Source organism: Carassius auratus, unplaced genomic scaffold (genome assembly GCF_003368295.1).
Source record: "Carassius auratus strain Wakin unplaced genomic scaffold, ASM336829v1 scaf_tig00216934, whole genome shotgun sequence".
NCBI lineage: Eukaryota > Metazoa > Chordata > Actinopteri > Cypriniformes > Cyprinidae > Carassius > Carassius auratus.
The window spans coordinates 105,093-128,876 of NW_020528804.1; the positions used below are offsets into that span (position 1 = coordinate 105,093).

General features: G+C 39.5%; 1 protein-coding gene and 1 long non-coding RNA gene across 2 annotated transcripts; one reads left to right on the forward strand and one right to left on the reverse strand.

Moving 5' to 3' along the window:
- Positions 1–7,820: 7,820 nt before the first annotated feature.
- Positions 7,821–10,572, reverse strand: LOC113099375 (uncharacterized). The gene is made up of 3 exons (XR_003289396.1): positions 10,367–10,572; positions 10,168–10,222; positions 7,821–8,382 (listed from the first exon to the last, which is right to left on the reverse strand). It is a non-coding gene; the product is annotated as an uncharacterized LOC113099375 (long non-coding RNA).
- A 3,125-nt stretch (positions 10,573–13,697) lies between these two features.
- Positions 13,698–23,449, forward strand: LOC113099377 (uncharacterized). Its single transcript, XM_026264372.1, has 12 exons — positions 13,698–13,940; positions 14,578–15,084; positions 19,236–19,321; positions 19,579–19,633; positions 20,151–20,274; positions 20,560–20,889; positions 20,983–21,303; positions 21,702–21,746; positions 21,821–22,009; positions 22,588–22,635; positions 22,715–22,767; positions 23,225–23,449. Exons 1-11 carry the CDS (start codon positions 13,698–13,700, stop codon positions 22,756–22,758), a joined length of 1,992 nt encoding a protein of 663 aa, XP_026120157.1. The 3' UTR covers positions 22,759–22,767; positions 23,225–23,449.
- The last annotated feature ends 335 nt before the right edge of the window (positions 23,450–23,784 follow it).

Below are 23,784 nucleotides of genomic sequence, written 5' to 3' on the forward strand. Positions count from 1 at the left end.
CAACTCTCTTGAGGGAGGATAAAGCCATAAGAAGAAGTGTCTTCAGAGTCAGGATTTTATCTGGAACAGTTTCCAAGGGCTCAACGATGCCCTGATAACCCTGCAACACAATGGATAAATCCCATGAAGTAACTCGCATGGGGCGGAAAGGTCTAAGCCGTCGCGCACCCTGTATGAAACGAGAAACCAGTGGATGACGGCCCACTGAGGTACCGTCTATATATTTGTGGTAAGCTGAAACCTTAGAGTGGCTGGCGTCACTCTATCCGAAAAACGGATATCCAGCACTGAAGCCACTGGGCAGTAAACTGGATCCACATTACGATTTTCACACCAGGTCATAAACAGTCTCCACTTGAAAGCATATAATCGTCTCGTAGAAGCTGCTCTAGAATTCAGTATATTCTCAGTGGTTTCATCAGAAAGACCGGGACATACTAACTCACTCCGCTCAGAGGCCACGCCCACAGTTTCCATAGATCTGGCCTCGGGTGCCAAATCAGTCCTTGTGCTACTGATAATAAATCCTGTCTGAGGGGAAACTCCATGGAGAACCCGCTAACAGACTGATCAGGTCCGCAAACCACGGCTGCATGTGCCATCACGGAGCCACCAGCAGCAGCTGTTCCACTCTGTCCAGCCTTATTTAGGATAATACCGCTGGGATCAAACGAATCGGGGGAAAAACATACAGACTGGTCCTGTGAGCTAATGCATCCAAGCCCAGGGGCGATGGGGGCATAGGGAGAACCATAGTGGGCATCCATTAGACCTAAAAGTCTGAGGCACAATCTCGCTGTCACTGTGCAACCCGCTTCGAAGCGCCGCACGCATGACGCAATCGACTGAGCGCGCGGGAGAGAAAGCTTTGCGGTCATCGCGCGAGAGTCCAATTCTATTCCCAGAAAGGTTATCCATTGAGAGGGGATTAAAACACTTCTCTGGAATTTTGTGCTTAAGCCCAGGCTGTTTAAGTGATTCAGCAAAAGATCCCGATGAGAGTGTGCTTGAGTCTGCGATTGCACTAACACCAGCTAATCGTCTTTTTTTTTTTTTGGTACCACAAAATAACGGCTGTAAAACCCTGCCTCCATCTGAGAGGTGTGTACGTCTTCTATAGCCCCTTTGCTCAGCAGAGTTGACACCATTTACCATCGTGGAAAGAATTACGCGGAAAGGAGGCGGGCCTCTTAAAAACTGAATGGTGTATCTGTGACAAATTGTGCGTAACACCCATTGAGAAATGCCAGGCAAGCGTTCCCACACGGCCCGAAACAATACTAGCGGTCTCAAAATTTCCGTTTCCTGCAACTCTGTCATACACGTTAAAATGTCCGGGCATGAAAAGCCTGCGGTGTTCATGCACAGGGGAAGTGTATGCATAAGAGCCGTTGCGTCCCATTGTGTATAATCCTGAAACGTGTCCACGGCAGGAATTAGGCCAACAGATTGAACATCGGGCTCTGCTGCTAGTGAAAAAGCGGCTGCTGTGCGAGCCGTCATAAACGGGTAGTCTGTGCAGGACCCTTGAATCGCCCCTCGAATTCTGAAAGCTGGATTGCGCAGAGTGTCTGAGGGAACGTTTGGCGTTACAGCCCGATCCAATGCTGCTTGAAGCGCTGTTTGCTGCGATACAGGCTCCACCTCCAGCGAAAAAGCGGCGGCTGTGCAAGCCGTCATAAACGGGTCGTCTGTGCAGGACCCTTGAATCGCCCCTCGAATTCTGAAAGCTTGATTGCGCAGAGTGTCTGAGGGAACGTTTGGCATTACAGCCCAATCCAATGCTGCTTGAAGCGCTTTTTGCTGCGAGACAGTCAGTGTTAGAGCGTGGGGACTGCAGTGAGAGGGTTGGATGTGCATAGCAGTCCAACATCACTCTCTAGTGGAGGGCACAGTCCCCCAGAAAGTGCATGCATCAAACTCGCTGCATTTCGTTGTGTATAATCCTGAAGCGTATCCAAGACAGGATGTAATCCAACAAGATAAACATCGGGCCACGCCGCTAGTGAGAACGCGGCAGCTGTGTGAGCCGTCATATACTGGCCATCTTTGCCAGCCTCTTGTGCCGTCCCTCAAACTCTGAAGGCTGGATTGTGCAGAGTGTCTGAGGGGGCGCTCAAATGATAGCTCAATCCAATGATGCTCGAGGTGCCTTTGCTGCGAGACAGTCAATGTTAGAGCATGGGGACCTCAGTGAGAGGGTTGGATGTGCATTAGCAGTCCAACAGCACTCTAGTGGAGGGCACAGTCCCTGGCAAACATGAAGGAAAGCGCATGAGTCAAACTCGCTGCGTTTCGTTGTGTACAACCCTGAAGCATGTCCACAGTAGGATTTAATCCAACAAGACAAACATCGGGCCATGCCGCTAGCGAGAACGCGGCAGCTGTGTGAGCCGTCATAAACTGGCCATCTTTGCCAGTCTCTTGTGCCATCCCTCAAACTCTGAAGACTGGATTGTGCAGAGTGTCTGAGGGGGCGCTCAAATGATAGCTCAGTTTAGTGACGCTCGAGGTGCCTTTGCTGCGAGACAATCAATGTTACAGCGTGGGGGTTGAGGACAAGAGGCTTCTCGTTAAGAACCGCCATAAAGAGAAGTAAATTTGCCGAAATTAGACACGACTCTATACGCCTTCGAGACTTAGGCTGTGGCCGAGTTCAGTGCGATCCGTTCGGCTAGAGAGGTAGTCAAAAACGGCATCGCTGTATAATAGCAGTCCGCCATGTCAGTCAATCGTGGCGAAACCCGTGGCGTTTGAAACGTGCGCTGATTAAGGCTGCTTCCAGGACCTCGAAACCTCTTTCGAGGTCCGTGAGAAGGGTAGCAGCTCACGGGGGTGGGGATAGTTTATCCACCACGCGGGTAGCCACATAAATAGATCACTGAGGAAGGGGAGGCACGTTTTTTCTCCTGTCCGCTCGGAGGGAGAGAACCGCGTATGCCGGCCAGAGCCTACTCTGAGTTCGAAGCCGCAGTTAGACAAACATAGTTAGAAAATCAAATCTGCTCTGATTAACACGCTCGAGTGGGGGAGAGCGAGCAAGTGGAAAAACTCCAGTGCATCACTGTATTCATAGTCAAGCCGCACATATCGCCCCCAAACCAACACCTCGTGCGGGGCCTCGGCGACCGCAGAAGTGAACAGTGGGGGTTAGACGCGAGGCGACTTAAGAAATACACCCCAGAGCACGGCTTCTTTGTTTCGTTTTTTTACCATAGCTGTAGGCTATCAAGGAGAGAACATGTAAAGAGGCTGCTAATGAATCTCTCATGAGTGCCTCCTCATGATAAACCCATTATACGGCTCTTACCTTTCGTTGATTCATCGCGTCCGCGAAGAGGAATTAAACACTCCTTCTAGAAACCGCTGGAGAACACGAGATGAATCCTAGGGCACAGATGATTCGCTTCCCTGAAGGAATGAAATCTGAGCGAAATGGCGCGCGGCACCCAGGTATATGATGCGTACACATGCGTAGGGAGGTGCCAAGGGCCATTTGGCCAATAGGATCGGCGGGATGGTATAGGGCTTCAGACATTCGTCACACCGAAGGTGTTCCCATAGTGGTGACGTCACCGCAGCATCGAAGTGACCTATGAAAGGGAAATATATACTGCATGCATTCCTCTCAATAACTACATAAACTCAACAAAAAATGACCGCGGTGTAAAAGCAGCTCTTAAGAACATATATCATTACAGCGATGTGGATGTTTGCACAAACTCTGAGGTTCTCCAGGCACTCCAGTAAAGAAAAGTCCAGTCACGTTTATATATATATAACAGTCCTTATGCAGTAGAGAGCTTTTCAATATTAAACATGAAAATACAGAGTCAGTGTCGCTAGAATTATAACTTGATTTCCTGTTATAAAGCAGCTCTCCGGTGTGAAGCTAGCTAATCATAAAATTATTTTATAATTGGGGGAAATATTTCATTAAAGTTTTAGTTCTGCGCTAGATCAAACCAAACTGTTTTAAATTTCATAAACCAATAAGGTATTTTAAGAGAGATTGTATTTATTAGTAAAATGTTTATCCAAAAATAAAACGTCCTATCACTTACCTTTACTTTTATTATACATATGGCTTACAATAAGAGATGTTAAGAGGCAGAATGATTTGTCATTCAGCTAGTTCCTCCTATAGCTTATCAAAAATCTCTCTTATCTCATTTTGTGTGCAAAATATATTTATTTGTATAAATTAATTGTATACTAGTAATACATAACTTTCAAAAGCGGAAGTAATTACCTTTATTTGTTAGAATATATATATTTTAACTAATTGCAAAAGCTAAATAACCAATAAATGTCTAACCATGAAATGTCGACCGAGTTTGGAGAGCCCTGGCTCAGCACAGTGGAAGTATTTGAAGATTTGTTTATGAACATGGCGAACAATGACTTTAAACTGGACACTACTCTGAGCTGTTCACATTATACAAATGCTCCAGATATGTTATCAGGTTCACCCTTTTGGAATGGTAAACATGACACTATTCATCACTCACACAAATAAATCACTTAATATTTTGATAAATGAATTGGTTTTTGCTGTTAAACCTTTTTTTTTTCATTGCATTTCATGTGTTTGCAGATTTGTGCAGAATTTGAGACATCCAGAATTACCATAGGCCCATTAGAATCAACAATCTTTGCCAAACTGGATCCGCACTACAAAACTTATGAAGTTGTTTACATACTGAAGAAAAGTCCTTGGACAAATAATGAAACCCTCTTGGTGCCCCCTACACAGGTAAGAACAACTGCGCTCAACACAACCTCGTATTAAATCATTATTCTCTCACTGGCCATTGGAAATTGACAAAAAAGACAGATAGAATAAGATTAGGTTTTTTTAATACAATAAATACAAAATATGTGGTTTTACTATAAACTGACAGATTATTAATGCATTTGCCTCCCAAAAACCATTCATTTTGATGCAAGGCAGGGGTGTCCAGACCTGATCTAGGAAAGCCAGTGTTCTGTGGAGTTTTGCTCTAACATACCTGCCTGGAACTTCTAGTAATACTTTATTGTTTTAAAATTCCCAAGAACCTTGATAAGCTGGTTCAGGTGTGTTTAAATGGCTAGGTCACCCAAAAATATACATGTCACTAATTACCTTCATATAGATGTAGTCTGAGCACGCGGACGCACTTCCGGAAAAATCGGCAGAAAAAAAGGCCAAAGACCGGCCGATTACCAATCGTGTATTTTAAGCAAAAACCCATGCGAGAGATTTCTGAACCTCCATAAAGGCTGCAATGCAACTGAAATGTTCCCAGAGTCATAAGGATATCAGTAAAACAGTTCATGTGACATCAATGCTTCAACCACACTTTTACAAAGACACAAGAATAAGTTTTTGTGCAAAGAAAACAAAAATAGCGATTTTATTCAACAATTCTTCTCCAATTCACATATGTCGCCATTATGAAGAGTAACAAGTGGCATGAACATTGCTTTCCTCTGCGTGTAATCAAGGCTCAGCGCATGCATGTTCTAGGTCAGCAGCACCATGCGCATTAAAGAGCCAGTAAGATGAAAATTCTAAGCTTCCTATCACTGTTTATAAGTCCTGTACATTAGGTTTAAATCCATCCAAGGTTAAAAAAACATTGTCATTTTGTAGAAATATCATTTTAAAATTACCTAAATTCTCAGAGATCCCCAAACAGTTCGAGCGAAGCTATTCAAAAGATTCAGTTTCCTTAAACCCCACCTTTCGGTAGCATACTGTGTTCTGATTGGTCAACTAACATAACCAGTTTGGATTGGTTGTTCTGCACACACTTCCACGGTAAACTATGCGTTAGCATCTGTTTGGGGTGAATTATGTCTTATTCCTCTCATCGCGAAGCAAACAGTAAAATAAAAAACTTGAACAGTCTCACTGCTTTTTCTTCTGTGTGGGTGTATTCAAGCCACGCGCTTCAGTTTGAATCTGAATAGCGCGTTCAGTGCGGGGGCGTGGTCACATTAGATATAACGAAGGGAGACATGAAAAACAGACATTGCGTTGTTTTCATATGGATTACTTTATCACAAAATATCTGTTAGCAGCACTTGTTTAGTTTTAAAGTAGACATGTCAAGCTTTCTATAGATATCTCTCTCATGTCTCTTCGTTGAGTATTCACGGAGTTACCCTTCATTTTAATGACGTGTTTGTACATGCAGACAGCACACATACTGATAAGACGCTCGGGATAAAACAGACACATAACTTCATAATCATACGTCACGTTGTGATTCGGAGATGCTCGTTGTTCTAAATAAAGTTGGTAATGAACCATCTTTTATGGCCAAACGCTTTGTAAATCCCGCTGTACTCACAGAGATTAGAAAAGCAATCATCAGTGAAATGTTGTGAACACAACAAAAGGGATTTGTTGTACTGCTCTGGTATTGTGGTAAAAATGAATTTTAGCCATTGGTTCTTCTGATCTTCATTCTTTGGCAGTGAAAATAAAACAAACGGTCTCCTCGACATGATGCTCTCACACCAAACAGAGCGTCTGTGTGGGGGGGTGGGGCAGGTCAGAGTTCCGTTTCTCCCAACACGGTAGGCGGAGATTATTATGCAAAGTGCTCCTAGTGACATACATAGAGATGGGCAAAAGATTTGAAATCTATAACGACTCGTTTCAGCGATTCAGAGTCGACTCCTTACTTTAGAAGCCAATAACTTTATAAATTGTGTACTTTTTGGTTTAATTATTTGCATATTGTTTACACAGATGGACAGCTACATCATACACTGTAATACAGGTAATTGTTGATTTCCCATCTGTGTGGCTCTTTAATTATTTACGTGCTGTTCATAACTGTGGAAGATGCGATTTAGAATAGAATTGTTGAATAAAGTCGCTGTTTTGGTTTTGTTTGCACAAAAAAGTAGTCTTGTAGCTTTGTAAAATTATGGTTGAACCACTGATGTCACATGACTGTTTTACTAATGTCTTTACTATGTTTCTGGGTCTGGGAACATTCCAGTTCTGTTGCTTACCGTACAGGGTCCAGATGTTTGTACCATTTTTCCACTGTAATGTTTGTTAGAATTCCATCTTGACTGCTTGCCTGTATTTCCCATAAGAAGATGAATGAATGACTTTTTTTTCATGTAATTTTAGAAAAAAATAAAACAAAGGCTAAATTTTGTAGTTTTCATCTTCAGATTAATGAAATTGAAGTATCCAAATGAAGACCCTTGCAGTATGGAGTACATGGGTTTTTTTTTTTTTTTTTTTTTTTCAAGGTTAATAAATGATTTGTTAAAGTTAATACAAAAGAATTTGAGTTCTCCATCCTTTTAAATACTTCTAGAATACAGACGTTGGCAGCAATCAGGAGGTGATCCGGAAGACTTGTGGGAATCTATTTGAAGGTGCATCATTGAAGACAGTCCAGCAGATGTTGGAGTTTTAAAGGATAAAGTTCTGCAGGACCTACACTGAAAAAAAAAACTGTTGGATTAACATAAAAAAATATGTACATCGGTTGCACATAATAAAGTTAGGTGTACACAACATGATTTACACGTTAAAGCTACATCATTTTTGCTTGTTAAACGAACATGATTTTTATGTTAAAAATACATAATTTGTTTGTTAAATAAACTTGATTTATATATGTTCAAGATACATAATTTGTGCTTGTTAAACTAACATGACATTTTTATATTTTGCATTCATATATGCTGAGGTTTCAATAATTAAAACTAACCTGATTACGTTTTAGAATACTATAAGCTGACTGAAGTTAAAAGTTTAGCTTAGATTCCATGAACAAATGTCAATGAACAATGACAGCACATAAGTACTCATATCACTTTACTCATTTCATTTATTCATCACTTCAAGTAAAAGACAATGCACAAACATATTGTGGAAAAGGTGAACAGTAATAACCATTCATACAATAACTGCAACAAAACAAACATTAAGACAAATACACCGTCAAACAGGTGTAGAGGAAAAGGTGAACAATATCAAGTTGTCAAAAGCATACCTTGACATTTTTGTTTTCAATTTTAAAATCATAAAAAGTCAAATTCATGTATTTCTATTAAGAGTACAATTCATTTTTATGTATGTGCTACAGAAGTAAACGAACAGTATCAAGTTATTAAAAAACAGAAGACTATCTTCTGCAGTACCTCAAATGTATTTTTTATTTCAGGTGGGTAGTTGAGATTTAAGGCATACATAAGACCAAAAAGCATTGCCATAGCTAACGCAAAGTTGTCCAAGCCTTGCAAGATGTTCTGGCCTTCCAGAACAATCCCGATGTCATCTGATCTGTCATGGAATTTAAGAATGTAGATTCCCACTGTGGTCTCCTCTGTGGATTTTTGGATGAAGGCTTCGTCATCATCCTGCAGAATGCACAGACAAAATGAGATTGGACAGAACACCGGGCACTGCTCTGGGAATATTCAAACAAATGCAATTTCAATCATTTAATAATGTAGATATCATGAAAAATGTGAACTTGTATTTAATGAGAACCAGACAAGACCAAGAAAGACAGATGACTGATTACAAATTACTGTTGGACCTCAGTTCTAGGATTGTGGATGGTAGTCCTACACGTTTAGATCAAAGATACCCAATTGTGCAGTGGTCAGCAACCTTACGGCAGGCAGATTGATAATTACAGAATACCAATAATAATGTACTGATGTGCTTTGTCGTGGTAGCATAAAATAGCAGAGGGAGTCAAGACAAGTGTAATTAAAGCTACACTGTGTAATAGGTAGTTGATTTTTTTTTTTTTTTACCAAAAAAACGTTGTTCTTTCAAAATTATATGTTCTCAATGTTTATACAATTCAAACAACTAATTAAGTATCCTCGTAATTGTATAAGTAAGTTGCCATTTAAAATACATACGAGTGAATTGTTCTAATGGCAGAAGCCATGTTGAGCCTCCATCTTGAAAATAAATCAGCCAAAGAGGGACATACCTGGAAATGCAAGCTTTGTGTGCATCTCTAATGGTTACATAATACACTGATGAATCAGCACTGCTTTTAAATTAACATTTATTTTAAAAACATTTATTTTACCAAATTTAATTTCCTAATGGCATAAACAGGCTTTACTCCCTTGAAACCTTAACTGGAATGTCACTGCGACTTCCCGAATAGGTGAACACACGTACACGCGCGCACACATCACTTGTGAAGTAAAATTGAAAATTGAGGATGTAGTGCATCGGGATTAGAGGTCGACCGATTTATCAGTTTTGCCGATTAATCGGCACCGATAGTTGATTGGTGGAACAGTCGGTTATCGGCAAAAATCCCTGCTGATAGTTTTCCGTGTTTCATCCTCTGCTGGAGCGGCTGAAAGTTTCCCGGGTTGGGTCTTTTGCTGCAGCGGCTGAGAAGGCTCTGTTTTCATTATACAGTGTGAGAGCGGCCTCTAGTGGCTGAAATCACTCACAGCACGTGCTGCTTGTTTAGACACCTAAACCGTCATAAACCGGAAAACCGGTATAATTAAAAAAAAAAAAAAAAAAAACCTGTATACACATTTTTGGTCAACCGCCCAGCACTAATTAGTTGTTGATGTTCTCATATCAATATATTTTGTTCTACTAATAATCTTAAGGTTAACTGGGTTTTGGTTTTACACGATTCTTTTATAGTGTTCACATTTTCACCTTAGTTTCTAATTTTCACCTTTTTGAATATATATTCAAATTTAGAATATTAGTTGACAGCCCTAATGCTCATTCATGTTTATTTCACGCTGTAACTGGTATTATTGAGGAAGATAAGATCATGTGCTTCTCTTGAGCTGAGCCTGAGCGAACTCACGCCACAGCGCCAAAACGGTATTTATGTTTTTGAATTTAGTAAGGAAACGGACGTAATTTGAAATCTGAGACTTTGTTTCATATCAATTATAACAAAGCACAAAGGTTATTGTGAGTTATTGGATGGGATGTGCACTACAATGTTCCATTCATTCATCAACTGAAAACAGGATGACTAATAGATTCCTGGTATTTAAGAATTGATATTGGTTCATAAAAATGAGAATTGATTAAAATCGAGAAATCAATATTTTTTACCCAGCCCTTATAGAGAGGAATACTGAAAATAGAAAAAAGGCAATCAAATATACTTGCAGTATATTGACAAAAATACTCACCACTTCTATAGAGCATTTGCAGGTCAAATTGCACTTGACTAGATTAATCTCATATCTGTAAAATATAAGAAAAAAAATGCATTAGTTTTAAAGAAATAACATTTTCTCAGAGGTAGGCTAGTTAATGATTTTAGAGAATTGAGCATATTCATATAATAACAAATAATATAATAATAATAATATCTGAGATGAATAAAACCTGAGAGAAGATCGAAGTATTCAAGTGAGCCCGGAATCAAAGATAAAGAAGAAGGTGAGAAAAGACTAAGTCCAGCTAGAAGGGTCTAGGCTGAACTCAGTCTGAGCTGAGGAAGGAGGGGTTTGCACCTCCTTATGTAGTCCCTTCAAGCAAAGAGTCTCGTGATCCAGAAATGAAGTCATGTCTCAAATAGATAGAAAGACATTGGTCATATGCCTCTGGTCCATATAAAGATACCAGATGGTCCTTGCAGACCAGTTTCACTTCCACATTTTAGAAGATCAACAGATAGCTGTTGCCTTTGGGTGTTGCTCAGCTAAATGCAGGGTTGCAAAGACCTCAGGAGATTGGCTGTATTGTCTCCCTTATCAAAAACCCACAAGGATCAAAAATAACTCAAAATACAGACGTGTGAAGCCAAAACTCAGAAAAACAGCGTCATAAGCGCAAAACATAAAAGTTCTGTGAGACTAGATGGAAATCTATATCTTTTTGTTCTTCTTTTTCTATATTAATGCAGAAGTCTCCTAAAGGCTAAAGTTCAGCTGAGGCCATCAGAACAGACTGTCCTGTACTTTTAAGCACGTAGCAAATGCACACATGACAGAAGTCAAAATTTGGGTTACACCAAGCTTTCATTAGTGAACAGTAGTTAATGTTTTTAATAGATCTTAGTCTATCCGTGATTCGTACTGAATAGGCTTCCAGCACGCATGTGATTTGTGGATTACTTGCTATTTTAACCGCTATAGACCTGGAAGATTACCATTTGAAAAAGTTTTGTCTTGATAGTTTACAAATTTAATTTTCTCCTCTTGTAAAATTAGACGCATGCGCAGTATCATCTGCTCATCGATCCTAAAATCAGACGCGTCTGACAGAAACGATTCTCAGTTCAGTTGGTTCAGTGTACTGGTGATCCGACAACCGATGCAACCGGTTCTTGACTCGAGAACGAGAAGCGCTCCAGCAGTGGGCGTGTTCGTTCGTTATCTGGCTCGGCTCGGTGTTCATCTTCAGTTCTCTCTTCACAGCAGTTTAGTCAGTGTACTGTTTGAGTAAATGAATTACTCCGGGATACTGTTTTATTTTGACTCAGAGTGAGTGTCAGTCACCTTAAAAAAGTTTAACAGCTTAAACCATTGGTGGATTAATGCTTACTGGAGACGCGAACCGTTTCAAACGATTCAATTCGATTTGGTGAACTGGTTCAAACGGTTCACTATAAGAACCGATTAAATTGAACGATTCGTTCGCGAACCGGAAATAACTATTTTCCAGCATAAAACACAAGAGCATATTAGATTTTAGTGTGAAAAAGGAGGCAAAATCGATTTTAAAGACAAATTAAATGAAGAAGTGGCAAATTAGATGGGACAGTAGTAGCACATGGAGATGGTGTTATAGTATCACACAGACAGTAGGCAGGATACATTGTCAGGGAAGAAATAGAAAAGAAGAAGTATTGCTGTCTAGGTTAAGATTGGGACATACAGGGTTAAACTCAACACTGGCAATAATGGGGCTACATGAAAATGGATTATGTGATGTGTATGGTGTATCTGAAAATGTATTTCATGTATTATTTATTTGTAGTAAATATAGGTGTATAGAGCACTAATTACGTTTATATATGATTCAGGTTTGGCATTAAGAATATGATATACTTGAAATGTTGAACCTGCTGTTGTGGGATGTGTCTTTAATATGTTTAGTTTAGTATAGCTCAGTGTGTTTGTGTGAATGAGAGTGAGTGAGTGCGCGTGTCCGAGGCGCGCCCCTCGCTCCTGTCTGATCCCCGCGAAGCAGCGGATGTGTGTGTGTGAGGCTGATACGGTGACCGGTGCAGGTAGTTAGCTGTGTGCATCGTATCTCAGTGCAGCCAGCAAAAAAAAGCACCTAAACTCTTCGGCAAGACGGCCTCTTTGTTTTTATATGCTACCATCGCACTAAGCAGCGTTAAGTTTAGGGAGTTAACATCGGGAGGAGAACTTCCGGCCCTGGAGAAGACGGATCTCCCCTGTGTCTCCCAACCACGGTTAGGAAACAGAAACAGGAAAGGTTAACACTGGCGACCACGAAGGGACATTCACGTTGTTAAAAGACTGGTGAGCATTGAAAATAAAAGGGCAATAAAAAGTAAAGCCGGGTAACTAATACCAGTGTAATAGCGCCGCGGCTAAGCTAATACAAAATGGCGGCCGCTCGCTATCCCTCCGATGTTTACGGATGGGAAACCAACTACTCAAACCCGTTCATGTCACTAACCAATGTTGAGGATAACAGTCAAGGTACTGTGAAAGCTTATGAACGCAATGCGGAGAGGAAACATGAACATTATAACCCATTCCTGTGTGATGAAAGTTGCACTAACACGCTTACTAATGGAGAAGATCTGTTTGCGCCGTTCGACAGCCCCGCCCATTTTTCGCCCACAAATCCCTTTTGCAGAGGCAACAGTCAAAGCCATGGCTCCGTGAGGAGGCCAGACAGTCACATTTTCACATACCCCGCTCCAGACATGCCATTTAAGGGGCACTATGAAGTCACAAATCCTTTTGCCAATGCTCACATGGGAAGTTTTGTACAAACGGCGACGTTCCAACGCCTTATGTACCGCGTCCTTGCCGGCATGCAGTGGGAGATCTGCCTCGTCTACTTTGACGACATCATCGTGCTGGCCATGGATGTGCCTGAGATGCTGCAGCGACTGAGCCAAGTGTTCCAGAGACTTAAACAGGTGAATCTTAAACTGAAACCAGCCAAATGCTGCCTGTTCTGCCGCCAAGTTGTCTATCTAGGTCATATTGTGTCTGAGCACGGTGTGGCCACTGACCCCAATAAAGTCAACAAGGTCCAATCTTGGCCCACTCCCACATCAGTCCAAGAGGTCAGACGTTTCATTGGCCTCGCCTCCTATTATCGCAGGTTTGTGAAAGACTTTGCTTCCATAGCAGAGCCGTTACATAACCTGACGAAGAAGAATGCACACTTTCAGTGGCACGCTGAACACCAAGCCGCCTTCAACACGCTCAAGCACCTCCTCATCACAGCCCCTGTCTAAGGCTATCCTTTGGACCATGGTGAACTGATCCTGGACACTGATGCCAGTGACACAGGTATCGGCGCTGTTCTGTCGCAAATGCAGGGTGGCACAGAACGGGTGTTGGCATACGGCAGCCACAAACTAGCCAAAGCTGAACAGAACTATTGTACTACGAAACGGGAGCTGCTAGCCATTGTCAATTTCACATCCCATTTTCGGCAATACCTACTTGGGAGGCCTTTCAAGGTACGAACCGACCACAGCAGCTTGCGCTGGCTCACGCGAATGAAAGAGCCGGAAGGTCAGTTAGCCCGGTGGCTTGAGAAGCTAGCGGAGTACGAGTTCGGAATCATCCATCGCCCAAGTCGCTTACACACAAATGCTGACAGTTTCTCCCGCAGGCCCTGCCGCCAGTCCTGTCCTTGTAATCTGCAGGACCCTTCTTCGCAGCGGAGAACCACAAGTCACCAAGCAATTCAGTGTGATTTGGACTCTGACACCAGCTCCCTGTTGCTGAGTCCGGTGGGGGTAAGCGCTGTCAATGTTACCAACACAGACACTTTAAAACAAACAGAGACCATTTATGTAACAAACACAAATGAGACCAGCCTGTTTCCTGGCTGGAGTATGGAGGAGTTGCGCCAGGCTCAAGCTGCTGATACAGACATTGCACCAATCAGAGCTTGGTTAGAGATCAGTAGTGAGTGGCCCCCGTGGGTCACAGTCTCCCCATGCAGCCCAGCCACCAAAACGTACTGGAGTCAATGGAGAAGACTTTACTTCAGAGATGGAGTACTGGTCCGCCGCTTTTACTGTTTAGATGACACACAGTTCTATCCTCAAATTGTTCTTCCCCGCAAAATGCAACCTGATGTGATGCGCCAAATGCATGAAGGGCCATTTTTTTTTGGGGGGGGGGCATTTTGGTATTGAAAGGACTGTGGCCAGACTTCAAACCAGATATTACTGGTACCACATGAGAGAAGATGTGGCCCTCTGGTGCCGGACTTGTACAAACTGTGCATGCAGAGCAAGACCCCAAAAGACTCCACAAGCACCCATGGGAACTGTCAGAGTTGGAGCTCCCATGGAGCACATTGCACTGGACATTATGGGCCCACTCAATGAGACAGAACGTAAAAACAGTTATATACTTGTAATACAGGAGTATTTCACAAAATGGACTAAAGCATTTGCAATCCCTGACGAAAAGGCTGTGACAGTGGCAAACGTTGTTGCAACTGAATGGGTGTGTCGCTTTGGAATGCCCCACTCTCTGCACAGCAATCAAGGACGCAATTTTGAATCAGAGGTATTCCAAGAAATGTGCTGTTTGTTTGGCATCGACAAAACCCACACTACACCATTCAGACCGCAGTCCGCAGTCCGTTTCAACGCCACACTCCAAAAGATCTTGGCCTCTACTGCAGAACACTGTCACTGGGGTTGGGACCTGATGATCCCATATGCAGTTATGGCCTACAGAGTGACCAAGCACAGCGCTACTGGTTTCACCCCCAACTTCATGATGTTCGGCCGTGAAATAAGTGAGCCAGTGGACCTTGTGGCTGGTTTGCCCCCGGACTCTGACCATGCACCTTCAGCCCCCGAGTATGTGCAACAAATGCGTGAGCGGTTGAACTGGCTCACAACATCACCCGAGAAGCCCTTGGTGAGTCGGTCACACGTGCAAAAAGACAATACGACAAAAACGCTTGTCATAACACGACGGAAAGGCACTGGATAAGGACTATGCAATCTGCAAGAACTGCTTTGCAAAGATAAAATATAACAGCAACACTACGAATCTGCAAATGCACCTCGTTCGCTATCACGGTGAACTACTCTCAGGTGATAATGAGGGCAAACCAAGTCAGCCGACAATCACTACTGCGTTCAAAGCAAAGCTCCCCTTTGGGTCGCCGAGGGCACAGAGTATCACGTCCATCAAGTCCATCGCCGAATTTATTGACATAATCTCTGCTCAGAGCTGTGCTCTTACATCTGAGCATGCTTATCAGTTAGTGTTCCTCAAGAAGAATATGCCTTGATGTGTCCACTGTTTACAGTAACTTACTACTGACGTTTCAGTATTATGGTTTACACATGTTAATGTTGTTTTGTAATGTTCATGCACTTTTATCTGTCTAGATGTACAGTTTTAACATTTAAGACCAGGAGGCAGTGAATTATTATGCAAATGCATATTTCTTTGCACAATGTTGGCATTAATAAATGCATAACATTTCCTTATTTCCTTATTCCTTCTTTTTCTTTTCAGTCACATATATCGTGATATATCGTTGATGAAATTTCTTCCAATATATTCAATATCGTAGATATCGCAAATCGTGATACTATCATATCGTGGACCACATATCGCCACAGAATTGAATTGTGAGGTACATGTATCTTCCCACCCCTACTTATCACCCAAGGATAATTTGCCACCCAACACAGTAGGTGGCGATAATGCTCCTTTGGAGTTAATCGCCATTAAACAAGAAGAAGAAGAAGGTTTTAGTGTGGATTTGAAATATGACAGTAAATTTCAGTGTGGCATGCATTTTGTGATGTTTTGGTATTTCCCAATTTAAGTCGATTACGTTCTGTAAAATCCCCTCCCCCACCCCGAAAAGCATTTTTCCATTCGTTGCAATTAAGGGGCCAAGTGAAATGACTTTCTTTAAAAGATAATTCGAAATAAACAGAGAATAACAAATATTTTCTTTGTGATCAAGTTTAAAAGATACATAGTTCAGCCAGAAGGCCTAAACGTTCTGTAAGTAACGTTATATCCCCTAAAGTTACACCACCCAAAAGTATTTGGTGCCATCCCTCCCTGAAAATAACTAGTTGTCATACACAGAATAAAATACGAATACATATGCCTTAAGGAATGTACACAATTTGAAAAATGTTAATAAAAGTCATAATGTTAAACAGGTAACTGTTACTGTTAAACATTCGCACTAACTTTTGCCTTTCCATGAAATCAGAAACGTTAAGGTAACTTACATAAAAACGTTTACCTCAATGAAAATACGTTAAAACTGACTACAAACTGATTCTCAATAGCATTTCATTTCAAAATGTTAATTACCTTCAAGGTTTAGTGTTGCATCCAAAGCATCCAAAGCAAGAGAGAAAATGGCGAACTGTTTTACCTTTGCGTATCCGCAGGGGGCGGAGTTTCCAGAGAAAACACAACAAATTTATATTATTTAAACATGATTATTTCTAACAGGTTGAACATTCGTCAGCATTAAATAAATGGCACAAGACTAAAATATGTTTAGATGAGAAACAAAATAATCATGTAGGAAATACGAAATACATTTGTGCAAATTGAACAATCTGCCCATTGCCATTTTTTCAGTGTACAACTCATTTTTATGTATGTGCTACAGAAGTAAATGAACAGTATCAAGTTATTAAAAAACAGAAGACTATCTTCTGCAGTACCTCAAATGTATTTTTCATTTCAGGTGGGTAGTTGAAATTTAAGGCATACATAAGACCAAAAAGCATTGCCATAGCTAACGCAAAGTTGTCCAAGCCTTGCAAGATGTTCTGGCCTTCCAGAACAATCCCAATGTCATCTGATCTGTCACAGAATTTGAGAATGTAGATTCCCACTGTGGTCTCCTCTGTGGATTTTTGGATCAAGGCTTCGTCATCATCCTGCAGAATGCACAGACAAAATGAGATTGGACAGAACACCGGGCACTGCTCTGGGAATATTCAAACAAATGCAATTTCAATCATTTAATAATGTAGATATCATGAAAAATGTGAACTTGTATGTAATGAGAACCAGACAAGACCAAGAAAGACAGATGACTGATTACAGATTACTGTTAGACCTCAGTTCTAGGATTTTAGTGCGTATTTGAAATATGAAAGTAAATTTGAGTGTGGCATACATTTTATGATTTTTTGGTATTTCCCAATTTAAGTCGATTACGTTCTGTAAAATCCCCTCCCCCACCCAGTTTGCACCCCGAAAAAAAGTGAAATGGCTTTCAGTAAAAAAGAATTCGAAATAAACAGAGAATAACAAGTATTTTCTTTGTGATCAAGTTTAAAAGATACATAGTTCAGCCAGACGGCCTAAACTTTCTGTAAGTAACGTTATATCCCCTAACGTTACACCACCCTAAAAAGTATTTGGCGCCATCCCTCCCTTAAGATAATTAGTTGTCATACACAGAATAAAATACGAATATATATACCTTAAGGAATGTACACAATTTGAAAAATGTTAATAAAAGTCATAATGTTAAACAGGTAACTGTTACTGTTAAACATTCGCACTAACTTTTGCCTTTCCATAAAATCATGAATGCTAAGGTAACTTACATAAAAACGTTTACCTCAGTGAAAATACGTTAAAAACTGACTACTAACTCAATACTAATTCTCAATAGCATTTCAGTTCAAAATGTTAATTACCTTCAGGCTTTAGCGTTCCATGATAACTTGTAGCTTACACCATCCAAAGCAAGAGAGAAAATGGCGAACTGTTTTTTCCTTTGCGTATTGGCAGGGGGCGGAGTTTCCAGAGAAAACACAACAAATTTGTATAATTTAAACATTATTATTTCTAACAGGTTGAACATTCATCAGCATTAAATACATGGCACAAGACTAAAATATGTTTAGTTGAGAAACAAAATAATCATGTAGGAAATACGAAATGCATTTGTGCAAATTGAACAATCTGCCCATTGCCATTTTTTTCAGTGTAGTTTGATATTTCTGCTATTTTGTGTAATTTTGTAACATGGTTTCAACTGTATTTAACTGTAATTATTTATTGCTTGTTTAACAAATACACTTTGATCATTTGTGACATCTTGTCTTTTGACTCATTACAAGACAAATCAGACAAAAAATGCTTTGTTGAAGGGGGTAACTTTAAATAGAAATATTTAGTTAAAGTAACTAGAACTAATTGTGTGGAACCACTGTCCATAATTGAAATGAGTAATTTGAAACAAACCTCCTTATGTTGATAGAGTGAAACAAATTTGGCTAGATAAACCATAATAAACCAAATGTTGTAATAAACCAAAACATGTTCAGTTAACTTAACCGGTTTAAGTTGAAGCAAAGTGAATAAATTTATTTGGTTGGACATTACTATTTCACATAGATTCTACCTCATTCAATTGTGTTGTCACAACACAAGGAGTTTGCATAGATTCAAAAAATTCCATTAATGTTGTCAAAACACAATTTGGTTGTGTGGAACCACTGTCCATAATTGACTTAAGTAAGTTTAAAGAGTCATTTTGTTGAGTGATGGGTAACCGTACTTGGTCACATGTCACATCACTTCACTTTAACAGCTGAAGATGTATCAGAGCAGAAACAAAATTGTGTTGAAACAGAGATCTCTTGCATTAAAGACTTCCAAGACTGTGGCCTCTAACATTTTTAAAAGGAAGAATTTTGAAATGATCAGGACTCTTTCTACAGCTGGTAACCTAGCCAACCTGAGCAATCAGGGGGAGAAGGGCTTTGGTAGACTGATAAGTGAGAGGTGACTAAGAACCTGACAGTAACGCTTGTTGAGCTCCAGAGATCATGTGCAACACTTCACTTTTCTGAATTCTATGGTAGAGTGGCCAGACAGAGGCATTCAAGCACACAGCCAAGATAGAGTAGCCTACAATACCGGTGTCAGTTTCTAGTGAAGAATACACACATTACATGTGCACATATAGAGCAATGTGTGTGTGTGTGATTATCGGTGTATATGAGAGACCCGTGGAGTGTTTCTGTGTTTAATGCTGTTTTAGTGTTCCTGTAGCTCAGTTGGTAGAGCATTGCGAATTGGAAGAGATGCAGGAACAGAAAGAGGCACTGCAGTCCAAAGTCACGGCACTAGAGAATGAACTCAAGTATGTGTGTGTGACAGAGAGAGAAGATAGAGAAGTTTTTTTAATAGAAAGCAGTTATGGCTGGTTTGCTATTTTGATGTGCTTGGTGAAGTATTTAGAATATGACTACAGTATATGTGCAATTTTAATTATTAAATACATTTCCTTATATAATTTTAAGTAATAATAATATTAATAAAAATTATAACTATATGTAGAATATATGTTTTATATATATTAATTTATATGCTCTGATGGATGATGGGTGATCATTCCAGCCGGACCTCCATCAACCAGTTCCTGCTGAAGACTGAGAGAGGAATCTGTGGAATGGTGTGTGAATGAGAGCTGCCCTTTGATAAAGGGAAAAGAACGTCTGCTTCATTTTTGGACACATAGTAACTTCAGTCTTGCTGTAAAATTAATAATAGCTAGTGAAGGGTTTTGTTTCCCACTTTTCTACATTTATTGCTTCTACACATCACCATTATTACTGTGTAAACTAGATGTGCAATCTGAGGTTAAATTATTTTCACTATAATTTTTTCACAAATACATTTTAATTTATTATCATTTTCACTGATGATTTCATTAGGTGAACGTTAAGAGAAGGAAATGAAAATTGCCTTTTGTACATCTTTCCAAAAATAATTCATATAGCCAATTGTTTTAATCATTTAAAATGTTTGAAAAATTGCACATCTGACATTATACACAGAACACATTTCCTACTTTGGCTCTTCAAAAACTCCCCATTGCTAACTGAAGGCCTCTGAGCACAGAATTAGACCATATTTCCTACTTCCGCATTAAATTTGGAGTAACTGAAAACAGCTCTATGAAAGTGAAGTTATGTGGCTTGTGCTCATATAGTGTTGAGCTGTCCAGCAGTGAGCATCTGTATATGATGAAGAGTTTTCAGCTTTCTTATTTCCAACTCCTGTATCTTCTAACAGCAGCATTATTATGTAAAGGTAAGTGTCTTTTATATGAAATCAAATTCATTTAACCAGCATACAATTATATAATTGTATTATATAGTTGTACAATTATATAATTATATAATACAATTGTGCTAACAAATGTGTTCTGTTAGCTAGTGTATAAAACATTTTAAAGCAAGAAAGTGTGTCCCTAAGCACAGTCTTTGATTTAATTCTGTGTGTGTGTTTGTGTGCAAAGATTAACTCAGACAATGTGTTTATCTAAAATTGATCTAAAAGTCATTTTATTAATTTAATATTGGTAAACACTTTTAGGTGAAACAGAGAGACCCTGCAAGCAGGTTCATCAGTTGAACATAAGCCATTTACTTGGTGACAGCATGTCTATTTCTTGCCAAACAACAACCCACCCGCTGGATTCTCTGACAGTCAAACTACGCAGTATGAACCAAGATAAAGTCATCCTGATGTCTCTAGACATCTCTCCAGCATCAGAGCACCAGAGATGGTCTGTGAGGAATGATACTGGAAATGTTACACTTGATCTGAAAGACTTCAGATCATCCGATAGTGGTCTTTATGACTGTCAGGTCTACAAGAATCAGGACTGCCTTCAAACAACTCGATTTAACCTGAGTATTATAAGTGAGAATGCAGATGTTTTAAAAAGCTAATAACCCCCATTGGAGAACCATATACATGTATAATATTACTACTTCTGTGTTTCTCTTGTTTCAGAGTGTAAACCTTTGAACCCTGTCCATGCAAGGCTAAACTCTTCAGTGTTGCTGCCATGCTCTGAACATCCTCTACAAAACAGAACTGCACCAGTAACTTGGAAAGTTGTTAATGGTCACGAATTAACAGATATAACCCAGTATCGCGCTCCATTCAAGCCCTCAAGCAGCACAGAGAAACCCCCGGACCCCCTGTACATGAGAGCGAAACAACTAAACAACGGATCTTTGCTTATAAACAATGCAGTACAAACTGATGAATTGTGGTATCGGTGCAGAGTGAATGAAAAAACCTGCTATGAGATGAAGCTGGTGATGAAAGGTGTGTTTTCAATATTTTAACACTTAAGTTTAAAACCAGACTCTTTGACAGACATTGATTAGACTGAAAGATTAAGTTAATATGATAATGAATGTGAATTGTTGTGATAGGTTAGTCAAAATATTTTTGGATTATTGTGGTAATTAATATGATAAATATGTAAGTTAAATATATATTGGTAGGGGTTAGATTAAAATCATGTTGTGGTGATTATATCCTGTGGTTAATCTGTCTGTTTGTTAATATAGTAGATGTAAATGTTCAAAAGTTTATACAAGCTTGTTAATGTTTTTTATACCAGCAGGAAGATATGGGTTAACATTTGTATTACTGTTTAAATATGTATGAAATTATAGATACATTTCATACTTTAAAAGATATTTGTATTTTGATTACAGATAAAACATTTTATTCAACAATTTCCACTACATTGTCATCCACAGGTACTGAATTTATCTGATAAAAGGAAAAGATTAATCAGTCTGACTTATGTTCATTTAAGTATCTTTTTTTCTAGTGATCACACATGCTCCAACCACAGCTGCTGACAAAACGGCTGGCCAAACTACAACCAAGAACAATGAGAGTGAAACTTATCTGACAGTAGTAGCGATGACCACAGTAGTGTCTCTATGTGTTCTCATATCACTGACCATCTGTGTCATTCTTTATTTCCCAAAACAAAGTCACAAAACCAACAGTCAAAGTAAGTCCACAACTGTAGTCCTGAAAAGTAAAACACTGTTAAACTGCTCTTTAACAAGTTTGCGAGGAAGTCGTGGCCTAATGGTTAGAGAATTGTACTCGCGATCAAAAGGTTGTGAGTTCGAGTCTCGGGCCGGCAGGAATTGTGGGTGGGGGGAGTGCTTGTACAGCACTCTCTCCACCTTCAATACCACGAGTATGGGTCACCATACTTGGCTGAATGTCACGTCACTTTAATAATGCTAACAGTTTATTGGGAAAAATGAGAAACCGAACATACACATTTTCATGCGTGTATACTTATTTATCTACTAACCAGTTAACTTATCAATGAATTTAATTGATGTTTGAGTAACTGCAAGATGTGTTATTACTATGTTAGTATGCCAGTAAAAGCAAGCAAATATATGTTTTTAGAATTTTAATGTTTAAAGTTTTCTGAGTGTGTTGCTATAAGACATGAAATACACACAGCTCATATCATTACATCCTGGTGATGAGGGTCCTCATGTTAGAATGAAAGTCACATTATGATAGCTGATCAGATAGTAAAGTACTTATTTTTTTAATATCTTTTAGTTGATTTGAACTGCTGGACTACCGTACATTATTCCATCATTTCAGGAGGTAAGTGATAGTCATAGTAAACCCTTGTGTAATAAGTGTTTTTGATGAAGTGTATTTAATAAAAGTCTTTTACTTGCAGGGTTTGATGGTCCATTCTGTTCATTAGATGAACATAACGTCTGAATCATGACTGTAAGTCATTAAATTAATATTTTATAAAAGAAATGTTAATTGGTACATCAAATTGGTTTGGACTAATTTACATTCTTCTTTCCAATAATATATATATATATATATATATATATATATATATATATATATATATATATATATATATATATATATATATATATATATACATACATCATAAATTAATATAATATAACTTAATAACATGGACACACACATATACTGTTTATGCAGCACACATCTGCAAATATGCATGATATAATTCATTCATTTTTTTACTTTATCTGTCAACAGTTGGTGTAAACAAACAGTAGCTCCTGCATGTTAAAGCAGAGGACAGATATTTAATATGCTTTTGTTGTTGTTTTCAAAAGACAAAACATAACTGTCAGGGTTATGTGTGTTTTTGCTCTCTGTGACCCAGTTTCTGTCTCCGTTAATTGTGTTAATTTGATTCCAGGTGTGTCTCGTTCTTCCTCATTTACCCGGTGTTTAAAAGCCCTAGTCCTTTCAATCAGTGTTGGTCGGTTCTGAATGTCTTTCCATGTGTTCCTCTGTCTCCTACGGTCCCCTTGGATTGGACTATTGAATTATTAAAATACATATTGAAGAACACATCGTTCCTTGCTCTCCGAGTGTATTGTGACAGTATCAGGCTTGTGATGCATATGCATACAGGACACACTGTAAGAGACACATAATGATAACTCTTCTGTGGAATGACTCTTGGATTTCTCTTTTTTCTGCACATATTCTTTGATATGATGTTTGCATTGCAATAAACAATTCTGAAAAGACTTAATATTTGTGTTCCAGCGTATGAATTAAGTTGTTCCCTCAATTTTTTCTGTAACATACCATTTAGCAGAATAATGGTTTTGTCCACTCTTACATTATCATCCTGATAAATTATGGATCTAATTAACAAGTTTGCAAGACAGAAACACATTTACAAGATTAATAAATGTAAACGGGAGTGAGGCAGCACTGATCCTCTACAAATCATTATAGTTGATCTGC

Excerpts from the sequence above, each read along its gene's own strand:
- LOC113099377 (XM_026264372.1), top strand. The coding sequence starts at position 13,698 with ATGAAAGAGCCGGAAGGTCAGTTAGCCCGGTGGCTTGAGAAGCTAGCG. Across the intron at positions 15,085-19,235 it reads CATCACCCGAGAAGCCCTTG|TTGGTAGAGCATTGCGAATT; the intron begins GTGAGTCGGTCA and ends CCTGTAGCTCAG. Across the intron at positions 19,634-20,150 it reads AGAGAGGAATCTGTGGAATG|TTATGTGGCTTGTGCTCATA; the intron begins GTGTGTGAATGA and ends ATGAAAGTGAAG.